Source organism: Hippopotamus amphibius, chromosome 3 (assembly GCF_030028045.1).
Source record: "Hippopotamus amphibius kiboko isolate mHipAmp2 chromosome 3, mHipAmp2.hap2, whole genome shotgun sequence".
In the NCBI taxonomy this organism is placed as follows: Eukaryota; Metazoa; Chordata; class Mammalia; order Artiodactyla; family Hippopotamidae; genus Hippopotamus; species Hippopotamus amphibius.
Genome location: NC_080188.1, coordinates 54,897,188 through 54,909,924, shown reverse-complemented (window position 1 = coordinate 54,909,924; position 12,737 = coordinate 54,897,188). Strand labels below are relative to the sequence as shown.

The following is a 12,737-nucleotide window of genomic DNA, read 5'->3' as shown; positions in this document are numbered from 1 at the left end:
CATAGGACATCTCCTACAAAGAGCCACTTCTCCAAGGTCAAACATAACCAGTCTACCAGATACACAGAAATAAAGAGTGAATTAGACAAAATGAGGCAACAGAGGAACATGTTCCAAATGAAGAAACAAGATAAACCCTGGAAGAAGGCTAAGTGAAGTGGAGATAGGCAATCTACCCAAGAAAGAGTTCCAGGTAATGATCATAAAGACAATCAAAGAACTTGGAAGAAGAATGGGTGAGTGAGAAGTTAGAATTTTGTAACAAAGAGATAGAAGATATAAAGGAGAACCAAACAGAGATGAAGAATACAATGACTGTAATAAAAAATACACTAGAAGGGATCAACAGTAGATTAAGTGATACAGAGGAACAGAGCAGCGAACTGAAAGGCAGAATAGTGGATATCACTGAAGCTGAACAGAAAAAAGAAAAATGAATAAAAAGAAATGAGTAGAGAGCTCCAGTTCAACACCAAGCATACTGATACTTGCATTATAGAGGTCCCAGAAGGAGAAAAGAAAGAGAAAGGGGCAGAGAACATACTGGCAGACATAAGAGCTGAAAAGTACCCTAACCTGGGAAAGGAAGTAAACATACAGATCCAGGAAGCACAGAGAGTCCCATATAGGATCAACCTAAAGAGAAACACACCAAGACACATCATAATTAAAATGGCAAAAATTAAAGATAAAGAGAATATTAAAAGCAGCAAGGCAAAAATCAACAAGTTACGTAAAAAGGAACTCCCATAAGTTTATCCACTGACTTTTCAGCAGAAACTCTGCAGATCAGAAGGGAGTGGCAAGATATACTTAAAGTGTTGAAAGGGGAAAACCTAGCACCAGGAATACTCTACCTGGCAAGGCTTTCACTCAGATTTGATGAAGAGATGAAAAGTTTTGCAGATAAACAAAAGCTAGAAGAGTTCAACACCACCAAACCATCTTTACAAGAAATGTTACAAGGACTTCTCTAAGAAAAAAGGCCATAACTAGAAACACAAAAACTACAAAAGGAAAAAGCTCATTGATAAAGGCAAATATATAGTAAAGGTAGTAAATCAACCACATACAAAGCTAGTAGGAAGGCTAAAAGACAAAACTAGTAAAATCATCTATGTCTGTAAAAGCAGTTAAGGAATACACAAAACAAAAAGATGTGAAATATAATGTTGAATACAGTCATTGTAAGTGTTGGAGAGAACAAATGCATAGTTGTTAAAATGTATTTGACCCACCCCACCCTGCCCACCCCCATCCCACCTCGCCCACCCCCATCCCACCTCGCCTTTGAAGCCCTGCAGAACAACCACGGCAAGCTAGACCATGCTGATTGTAGAAGTACAATGCAACCCGGGTTCTACACGTTCCATTCAGGAGACGAGCATTCCATTTCTTCTTCTCCTGCGTCTGTTGCCCACTCGAATGCAAAGGGAAACACTTTTGCAGCCAAGCAAGAGAAGCTGCAGCAGCAAGACACACCCCATTGACCATTTTCTGAGAAAGAGAGAAAATTCCCCACTTGGAAAGGAGGAGGAGGAACACTGGATTCTTATTTTTTGGGTCTTGACACTGGACTGCAAAATCCACCTTCCTTTCTCCCGCCTCCCCTCCCCCTCAACTCTCACATATCTTGTCATCTTCTGTCTGGGTCCCCTCCTCCCTCTCCCCCACCCCACGCCCCTCACCCTCTGTGTCCTGGTCCTGCCGAGGGCCACTGCAGATGACTCTCACTGGAAGTGAGAAAAAGCAAAGCAAAGCAAGAGCGTGCAACCAAGCCACAGGAGGTGAAGTAGACATTGTATGTTTATAGGTTCTCATTATGAAGGTGCAGTTTGTAGGAGATTTGTATGGATGTGCTTTTAAGTTATGTATATTACATATAACAGGAAACATATTAAAATAAACAGTGCTGGTAAGTAAAAAAAAAAATGTATTTGAAATTAAGAAATCAGCAATTTAAGACAATCATGTTTATATACAGATTGCTATGTACAAACATCATGGTAACTATAAACCAAAAATCGGCAATAGATACAAAAGAGAAAAGAATCCAAACATAACACTAAAGATAATCATCAAATCATAAGAGGAGACAACAAAAGAAGAAAAGAACAAAAAAGAACTTAAAAAAAACAAGAAAATGGCACTAAGAACATACATATGAATAGTTACTTTCAATGTAAATGGACCAAACGCTCCAATCAAAAGTCACAGAGTGACAGAATGGATATAAAAACAAGGCCCTCTTATATGCTGCCTGTAAGAGACTTACTTCAGAGCTAAAGACCCATGCAGACTGAAAGCGAGGGGATGGAAAAATGTATCGCATCAAATGGAAATCAAAAGAAAGCCAGGGTAGCAATATTTATCAGACAAAATAGACCTTAAGAAAAAGACTGTTATAAGAGACAAAGAATGACATTACATAATGATATTATCAAGGGATCAATCCAAGAATAAGACATAACAATTGCAAATACGTATGCACCCAACATAGGAACACCTAAGTAAACAAAGCAAATATTAACAGACATAAAGGGAGAAATTGATAGTAACACAAAAACAGTAGGGGACCTTAACACCCCACTTACATCAATGGACAGATCATTCAAACAGAAAGTCAATAAGGAAACACTGGCCTTAAATGACACATCAGGCAAATGAATTTAATAGATATATACAGAACATTCCATCCAAAAGCAGCAGAGTACACATTCTTTTCAAGCACACACAGAATACATTCTCCAGGATAGATCACAAGCTACACATGCTAGGACACAAAACAAGCTTGGTAAATTTAAGGAAACTGAAATCATATTAGGCATCTTTTCTGACTACAACATTATTTCAATTACAAGAAAAAAATGCAAAAAAACAAACACACATCTAAACACAAAAGGCTAAACAATATACTACTGAACAACCAATGGATCACTGAAGAAGTCAAAGAGGAAATAAAGAAATACCTGAGGACAAATGAAAATGAAAACAATGATCCAAAATCTACATGACACAGAAAAAGCAGTTCTAAGAGGGAAGTTTATAGTGACAGAAACCTACCTCAGGAAATACGAAAAAGCTCAAATAACCTAACCTTACACCTAAAGGAACTAGAAAAAGAAGAGCAAAGAAAACCCAAAGTTAGTAGAAGGAAGGAAATCATAAAAATCAGAGCAAAAACAACTGAAATACAGACTAAAAAAACAATACAAAAGATCAATGAAACTAAGAGTTAGTTACTGGAAAAGATAAGCAAAATTTATAAACCTTTAGTCATTTCCAGATTCATCAAGGAAAAAAAAGAGAGACAGCTCAAATCAATAAAATCAGAAATGAAAAAGGAGAAGTAACAACTGACAGCACAGAAATAGGATCATAAGAGGTTACTATGAACAACTACATTCAATAAAATAAACAACCTAGAAGAAACAGAAAAATTCCTAGAAGTGTACAATCTCCCAAGACTGAATCAGGAAGACATACAGATGCAGAAATCCTCAACAAAATATTAGCAAACCAAATCTAACAATATATTTAAAAGATCATACACCATGATCAAGTGAGATTTGCCCCAGATTGCAAGCATTTTTCAATATCCACAAATCAATCAACATGATACAACAAATTAACAGATTGAATAATAATAATCATACGATTGTCTCAATAGATGCAGAAAAAGTTTTTGACAAAAACTTTTATGTAAAACAGCCACTTATGACAAAAACTGTCAACAAAGTAAGTATAGCGGCAGCATACTTCAACATAATACAGGCGATATATAAGCACACAGCTAACATCATACTTAACAGTGAAAAGCTGAAAGCATTTCCTCTAAAATAAGGATCAGGGTGAGGATGACCACTCTCACCACTTTTATTCAACACAGTACTGGAAGTCCTAGCCACAGCAATCAAACAAGGAAAAGAAATAAAAGGAATCCAAAGTGGAAAGGAAGAAGTAAAACTGTCACTGTTTGCAGATGACATACACAGAAAACCCTAAGGATGCCACCAAAAAACTACTAGAGCTCATCAATGATGATAAAGTTAGAGAATACAAAATTAATATACGAAAATCTATTACATTTTCTATACACTAACAGTGAACTACCAAAAAAAGAAATTAAGGAAATTATCCCATTTACAATCACATCAAAAAGAATAAAATACCTAGGAATAAACTTTCCTAAGGAGGTAAAAGACCTGTACTCAGGAAACTATAAAACACTGAAGAAAGAAATTGAAGATGACACAAACAGATGGAAAGAAATACCATGTTTGTGAAGTGGGAGAATTAATATTGTTAAAATGACCATATTACCCAAGGCAACCTACAGATTCAATGTAATCCCTATCAAAATACCAAAGGCATTTTTCACAAAACTAGAACAAATAATTAAAAAAATTTGTATGCAATCACAAAAGATCCCAAATAGTCAAAACAATCTTGAGAAAGAACAAAGCTGGAAGCATCACATATCCTGACTTCATGCTATACTGCAAAGCCACAGTCATCAAAACAGTATGGTACTGGCACAAGAACAGACACTTAGATCAATGGAACAGAATAGAGAGCCCAGCAATAAACCCATGCACTGATGGTCAATTAATCTATGACAAAGGAGGCAAGAATATAAAATGGAGAAAAGACAGTCTCTTCAATAACTGGTCCTGGAAACTGGACAGCTACATGTGAAAGAATGAAATTATAACATTTTCTCATACCATATACAAAAATAAACTCATAATTGATTAAAGACCTAAATGTGAGATCAGAAATCATAAAACTCCTAGAAGAAAACATAGGCAGAAGACTCTTTGACATAAATCATAGTAATATTTTTTTGGATCAGTTTCCTATAAAGCAAGGAAATAAAAGCAAAAATAAACAAATGAGACCTAAACTTAAAGGCTTTTGCACAGCAATGAAAACCATCAACTAAACAAAAAGACAACCAACTGAATGAGAGAAAATATTTGTAAATGTTATGACAGATAAGGGATTAATACCCAAAATACATAACAGCTCATACAACTCAATATCAAAAAAAAACAAACTCAATCAAAAAATGGGCAGAAGACCTGTATAAACACTTTTCCAAAGAAGACACAGAAATGGCCAAAAGGCATGTGAAAAGGTGCTCAACATTACTAATTATCATAGAAATGCAATTCAAAACCACAATGATATATCACCTCACTCCTATCAGAATGACTACCATCAAAAAGATCACAAATAACAAATGTTGTCAAGGATGTGGAGAAAAGGGAACTCAGTACACTGTTGGTGGGAATGTAAACTGGTGTAGGCATGGTGGAAACAATATGGAGTTTCCTGAAAAAACTAAAAATATAACTACCATATGATCTAGCAATTCCACATCTGGGTATGTATCTGAAAAAAACAAAAACACTAATTCAAAAAGATACATGCACCCCTATGTTCAAAGCAGCATTGTTTAAAATAGTCAACATATGGAAGCAGGCTAAGTGTCCATCAACAGATGAATAGATAAAGAAGATGTGGTGTATATATATAATGGAATGCTACTCAACCATAAAAAAAGAATAAATTTTGCCATTTGCAACAACATGGATGGACCTGGAGGGCATTATGCTTAGTGAAATAAGTCAGACAGAGAAAGACAAAAACTACATGTTATCAATTATTTGTGGACTCTAAAACAAATGAACAAAAACAAAGCAAAACAAACAAAAAATGAAACTAACAAAATATAAACAGACTCACAGATACAGAGAACAAACTAGTGATTACCAGCGGGGAGAGGGAAGTGGGGAGGGGCATGATAGGGGTAGGGGATTAAGAGGTACCAACTACTGTGTATAAAATAAATAAGCTACAAGGATATACTGTACGGAAAAGATATATATTTTTTAAGAAGAGAGACAATCCTTAATGAAGCAGCTCAAACAGACACTATCACTGCTGTTTTACTAACAGGTAAACTATGATCAAAAGCATTTGCTCTGGTGGTGAGATTTTTTATAAAGTTATTTAAAACCCTAACTGACTTCCAAGAGTGCATGGACAGGAACTGAGTGTGTATGCTGGGGCCGTTACACAAAGGTGGTCACTGTAGAACCTCCAGGGACAGAGTGCTTAAGGAATTTTAAGCAAAGAGTTGTTTCATGCCCGGTTTAGATGTTGTTCATTCTCCTATAAGGAACAGTCTCCACTCCTATGTCCTCCCCTCTCCTACATCCACCCCTAGCAGCAACCTTTATTAAAGAGTGCTACACACACAAATGCTTTGGGAGAGTGATTTACTGAGGGGGAAATTGGGGGAAGGGGACTGAACTGGGTCACAGGGAAGAGAATATTCACAGGAGGTGAACAGAAGCAGAAGGAGTATTGAGCAGAATGCTGGGCCAGAAGTGATAGGAGGAATGAAAGCTCCTAGGGAGTCAAAATGTTTAGGAATCTCAAAACAAACTCAGTCCTCATTAGCGCCAAAGTTTTGGCAAATTTCATCACCCCTTCTGTTTCTTTATCCATAAAATGGAAACACAATATAAGGCCAAGGACTCAGTTAAGTCAATGAAAGAGTATCAAATCCAATTCCTCATTAAGTGGCTTAACAAATAAAATGTTAGCCTTGGGAGAGTACTATCAGTTTTCATAAAGCAATAATAAACTTTTGTTTACCAACTGTAACTTTCTTATTAAACAATTATGAAATTAAACGTGACATTATGCCAAAATGACAAAGGAAACAAATGTCTCATTCCTACTGTGACACTGAGAGTCACGTGGCCCTAGAGCAGCTTAAACAAAGAGAGATGTTGACTAGTAAACCACCAGACAGGACATCTCCTGAAAACACAGGGATCCTGCCGTTAGTCTGACATGCCAGCAGGTTTTTGACATCTAGAACAATGGAACACATCACTTGTTTTTCTTTACTTTGCTACTCTTTTTCTCACCTTCAATAACCCAGAGTGTTGCAGGCATGGTATGAGCGGTATTGGAGACAGTGACTAACCGAAATGGCTCCATAAGGTACATCACCAGGTTGCAGAAAGAGTAAAAGACTAGGAGTCAGGAATTGCAAGTACAGTCATCACTCAGAATCTGGGGAGGGTCAGGGCGGTGGGGGCAGGGATTAGTTCCAGGACACCCTCAGATACAAAAATCAGGAAAGGTGCAGTATTTGTATATAACCTACTCACATCCTCTCATACACTTTAAATCATCTCTAGATTACTTATAAAACCTAATACAATGTAAATAGTTGTAAGTACAATGTAAGCAGTTGTGAGTATGCAACAAATTCAAGTTTTGTTTGTTGGAACTTTTCCGGATTTTTTTTTTTCTTTTCAAATATTTTGATCCACAGTTGGTTGAATCCACAGCTTTGCAACCCACAGATATGAGGGCCAATTGTACTAATTCCACCTCTACTCTAGCACTATGACAAAAGGCAAAACACTTACCCCTAAAGAAACTCAGCCTTTGGTTTCCTTAACAAATGAAAGCACTGGACTTCAGCAAACCACCTCTAAGTCCACTTGGCAATAACGGTGATGCGCCACAAGCCTCCCCAGTAGTTCATAAGCCTCGTGAGCAGAGGAAATACGACTGGCCTCACTTCTGACTCCCAAGAGGCTGGAGAGGACCTTGCACAGTGGCTGGCACTTATCAGGCACTATGTAAACACGTGTTCAATGAACTGAGTCTGTCAACTCATGCTAACATTTAAGATTAAAACAGTTCTCAACTGTTCTTGCTAGGTGATAATCTTGGCCAAGTCACCTTGTTGGAACCTCAGTAGCATTTATATAAAACGAGGGCTTCTGACTATGAAGGACTACTCTTTTCCAAATATAAAATGATAATGAAAGTATTTCTGGTAAATGGCGGATGCAAGTTGAAAAAATTAAAGTTTCTTTATTACCCAGTAAATTTAATTCTTACAATGAAATGTACTTAGAAAATAAGAGCAAAAGTACTTTATAAATATTGATTTATTTATACCTCACAGTACCTTACAGATAAGTAAACAATCACATCCTTTTTGTAAGTGAAAAAATTTAAGCTCAGAAAGTTGAGTAAAGTGCTCAAGTTTACACAGTTCTAAGCAATGTAGTCAGGATGCAGAAAGGAAATTAAAATGACAATTTTCCTCCAAACTGATCTACAGATTCAATGCAATCCCAATCATCTCAAGAGGCTTTTTTTGTGTGGAAATGTACAGGCTGATTCTAAAATTTATATGAAAATGCAAAGGACGAAGAAGAGCCAAAGCCACTTGGGAAAAAAATTAAAACTGAAGGACTTACACTACCTGTTTTCAAAAGTTATTATAAAGTTGTAACTGTGGTACTGGCATAAAAGAAAAAATAATCAATGGAACAGAAGAGAGAGCGCCCAGGACCGCATTATCTTGGTGACTTCCTTACTACTCCAACCGTACTCTAAACATGGGCACCTCCCAAGGCTCTGTCTTCAGTTCTCTCCCCTCTCTATCCTAATCAAAAGTCTCCACACCTGACAGCTCATTTCAGTTCCCACCACCACCTTGAACCATTTCCCTATTTTAGAGAATGCAGTTCCTGCCCCACCCAACTTACCCACTGCACTCATAACCTGCAAAGCTGCCCATTTTTGCTTTTCCTAAGTCTCTTAAGTTATGGACCAAATGTGTCTCCCAGCAGGCTCTTCTTTTATTAGTCTTACCCTGACCATCCTTGTCTAGATCCCATCACCATTACCTAAAATATGCTTCCTCTCTCTCAACCCCTACTCCTCAGTTCTCCCTAGACTTAATACATGCCCTCATTATTTCATATGCAAAGCGTCTGCAATACACTCCTATCTGGTTTCCTTGCGGCAGGTCTCTCCCCCTTCCAACTTTCTCCAGACTGCTGCTAGAATGACAGGCTAATGCCTCTGCAAAAACTTTCCAGTGGCTTCCATGAGCCCATGGAAGAGAGCCTAACCTCCCTCACAAGCCTCTGAAACTCCCAATCCCTCCTCACAAACACATACAGTTTATGCTACAGGATTATCAAACTAAGCTCAGTTCCCTGTGCCTAGAATGCTGATTCAAGAAACAGTTCCACATGCTGTCTGCCTTTAATGCCCTTCCCTAACACTTGTCTACCTGGTGAGTCCCCAGGCATCTTTTAATTCCAAGCTCAACCCTCATCTCCTCTTTAAAAGACTTTTCTGTTGTCTCCATATAGCATCCAGCTATGCCCTCTTTGCTAACAATAAGCCTTGTTCAGACCTATATTAAATCTATCTCATATACATCTCCTGGATGGTTCCTTGAGAGAGTGGTCTTGTTACCTTTCAAGTATTACTGCAGCATTTAGCAATTGGGAACATTCCCCCGCAGGTAAGAAGCACCTTTTCACTTGCTAATGCTCTGGAGCACAGAGCTCTCTCTCAGCATAAGTCCCCAGATCCTGAACAATGAGAAAGTCATGTTAACAACATCATTATAAAAAGACTACAAAATGGCATGGGAGTGTACCATGATAGCAGACTATAACACACTTCCTGCACTTCTTTCATTAATTCCATGAGTTGTGCCTTTACTGCAACTTCAATGGAGAAGGCACTTAAAATAATTTAAATAGACCAAATATTAACCAGCCTCCGATGTGCAAGCTCATTTTATAATGGCCCTTGACCTGGAAATACAGGTACATTCAAATATACACCCTGATAAGAAAGGACAGACAGAGGAGAGAGTTCAATGACTCAAAGCTTGCCAAGTCAAAAGTTCCTTGCAATAAACCCTAAAAGTATGCAATATTTTACATATGGTTTGAAAAATGCTCATCCTTGTCTAAGAAATCTTAACAGAACAGGTTACACGTGGCAACATCTACTCTCAGAAAACAAAATCCAGCTGGGTATGTATTAATGAAAACCAATGGTGTAGCATTTATAAATAAATGAATATAAATAAATAAATAAATAAATAAATAAATAAATAAATAAATAAATAAATAAAATATGCAGTGAGGTAACCCACTCACAGACAGCTAGAGACAACAGTTCTAATGAGTCAAAGCAAACCAGAGAAGTAGTTTTCATTTTAAATATATTAGGGTGTTAGGAAACATTAATTCAAAAGTTATTTTACGGATGGCTTCCTTGAACATGTTCTTTCTTATTAAAAGCTTGTTCCAGTTAAGGAAGTGAACACGGGGAAGCTGGTATTTCCTTGATTCTAAACTATACCAGTGCTAAAACAAAACAAATCCCAACCTAATTAATTCTATTTTTGGTCTAGTTTCCAAGGCAGTTTTCACAAAAACTATTCTCAGCCCACTGTTTTTAGCTTTGTAATATCAACCTTCAGTAGCTAGAAACTGTTACACTTTGTGTTAATTCCTTGGCACATATGTCCTATCACAGACTCATTTTATTCCACCTGCCTATCAAGGGTAGGGGGCAAAGAAGGATCTGTCTTCCCACTGATTCTAAAGTTTCATTCCTAAAATCACAACTGAATTTATTATTTCATGATGTTGTATGATATGTTCCTACCAGAGCTTTATAACAGGTTATCTCAAGTTCACCAACATCAAGCTCCAGGTGGGACCTTCCCCAAATCAGAACTTGTGAGTGAGTCTCAGCAACAGTGCAAACCAGAAAAAAAGGGAATGAGGAAACAGTTTCTAGTTCCAAAAGGCCACTGACTTGACCTTGAGCAATCTACTTCACTTCTGTAATTCAAACTGCAATATCTGCTTCCAAACAACATTGCTTCTAGTAATAGCTTAAGTGCTTTAAGTTTCTAAGATAAAATGGAATTTTATAAACAGAAGATTTCATAAAACAATCTATTGTCTGGCCCAATTTCCTAAATGGTCCAGTCTAAAAGGCTGTAAAACTGCATTCCCCCCCCCCCCCCAAATTCCTATTTGCACCACTGTATTACCAAATAAGCTGAACTCTCTCTTCCACCTTTAAAAATTATAGTGGCATTACATCTACTTATTCTGAAATGTGAAGCAAAGGCAATCTATAGAAACGGGAATTTTAAAAGGCCTCATGAATTAATGCGTCACGTCAAATGAAATCTACTGGTGCACTGTCGGCCGTGGAGGGTCACAACTGGGTCACGTGTAGGAGGCTCTCAAACCTCAAAAATCTATTATATTGAAAAAGGACAGAGGAAACGAAAGTGCTGATGGGGGAGCGCGAGAAGCCAAGCCTGCAGCTTCAGGATCCAATGACATGTTAGAAGCGAAGGTGCATGACTTAAGTTTAGTCCTTAATAACTTTGCTCCTCTCCCGAAAAGAGGTGTGAGCTGGCAGCTACTAAAAAGCTGCAACTCTTAGGGTGGCAGGTTCCATCCCGATTCTAGTGTCAGCCCCAGACCCCAGGGAGAGGGACTGGAATGGGCAGAAACTAACTTGGAGTTAAAATAAATCATCCAGATATCCTGGCAGCGGTCGCGGTCATCCTGGGACACGCACCATCGCTGGGGTCCGGGTCCCTCTTGAGAAAGAAGGAAATAAACCCAGGCCAGGAGGGCGGCGCGGCCCGCAACTTCACCTGACACGCCTTGGGGCCCCACCCTCCCTCCCAGGGGTCCCGGCCCCAACCAGGACCCCGCCCGGGCGCAGGTGTGCGCCTCTCGCGGCTCTACTCACTTTGTCACTGGTGCTCTCGGTTTCGTGGTCGCCGCCGGCCGCCTCTCCCTCGCGGGGTGGCGGCGCCACCGCTCTCCCGGGGCCGGGGCAGCCTCCCCGGTGCCTGAGCTCCCACATCTCCCGCTCCCGCGCGGCCGTGCCGGTCTCCTCCAGCGCCCCGAAACCCGAGCTGCGCGCGGGGTCCCGCCGGCTGGCCGCCCTGCCACCCCGCAGCCGCACACTAGATGTCCGGCAAAGCCGCGGCCACTCACGCCCCCACCGTGGAGGCGCCGCCGCCGCCGCCGCCGCGCCCGGTCACCCCCAAAACGGCATCAACGAGCGAGCGCTCGAGGCCGCCTCCAGCGAGCGCGGCGCCGGGCTCGGGGTGCAGGGCCCGCTCGGGGCGCCCGGCCGGAGCAGAAGAGGTAGGGGCGCGGCGGAGCGCGGCCGCCGGTTGCCAGGTGCGCGTCCCCACGCAGAGGCCCAGGTGGGAGGAGAAGAAAGGACCGGGAGGGAAGGAGGAAGCGTGACCCGCTTTAGCGCTTCACCGGGCGCCGGCCGCCGGGGCCCCGCCACTCCCTGTCCCGCCCCCGCACTCGGGAGCCGCCCGCCCCGGCCCCCCTACACCTTTCTCCGGGGTCCTGCCTCCCGCAGCCAGGTCACGCGCCGCAGGCCCCGCCCCGCCCCGCCCCTCTGCGCTGCACTGCGGCTCCCACAGCCCCGCCCCCACCGTGGAGGGGTGACGTCATGGGTCCGGAGCCGAGGCTCCGCCCGGTCTCCGCGAGCACACAGGTGAAGGCTTGGAGAAAAGGTGAGGGCTGAGACAAGGCGGGGAGCCGGGAGGTGGAGGAGGGACGAAACGCTTGCTTGAAAGTGAGAACTTGCGGACGCGTCACGCAGCAGCTGGGGGAGTTGAAAGAACTCCTCGAAGACGCCTGGTCAACGTGGACCGCCCCCAGCACTGCCCCTTCTGACGGCTCCCCGGCCGCTGCAGCGTGACACACCGCGGCGGGTGGGAGGTCCAGAGGCGTCCAGAAGCAGAAACTTGTCCGGCAGGATGAACTCGACCACTTCGCGGCTCGGTGACCCAGTGTCATCACCTGCAAAATAGGAGATGT

At 41.2% G+C, this 12,737-nt stretch overlaps 1 protein-coding gene across 2 annotated transcripts in view; it reads right to left on the bottom strand.

Annotated features, from left to right (window-relative positions):
- The window catches only part of CDS1 (CDP-diacylglycerol synthase 1), an 85,611-nt gene extending 73,357 nt beyond the window's left edge, over nt 1–12,254 (bottom strand). The window contains exon 1 of one of the 2 annotated variants that reach the window (XM_057725825.1): nt 11,641–12,254. In XM_057725825.1, the coding sequence (XP_057581808.1) occupies nt 11,641–11,757 (117 nt within the window). In that variant the 5' untranslated portion in view covers nt 11,758–12,254. The remainder of the gene's footprint in view (nt 1–11,640) is intronic. The other variant, XM_057725824.1, reaches the window with a different exon arrangement.
- Nucleotides 12,255–12,737: the final 483 nt, after the last annotated feature.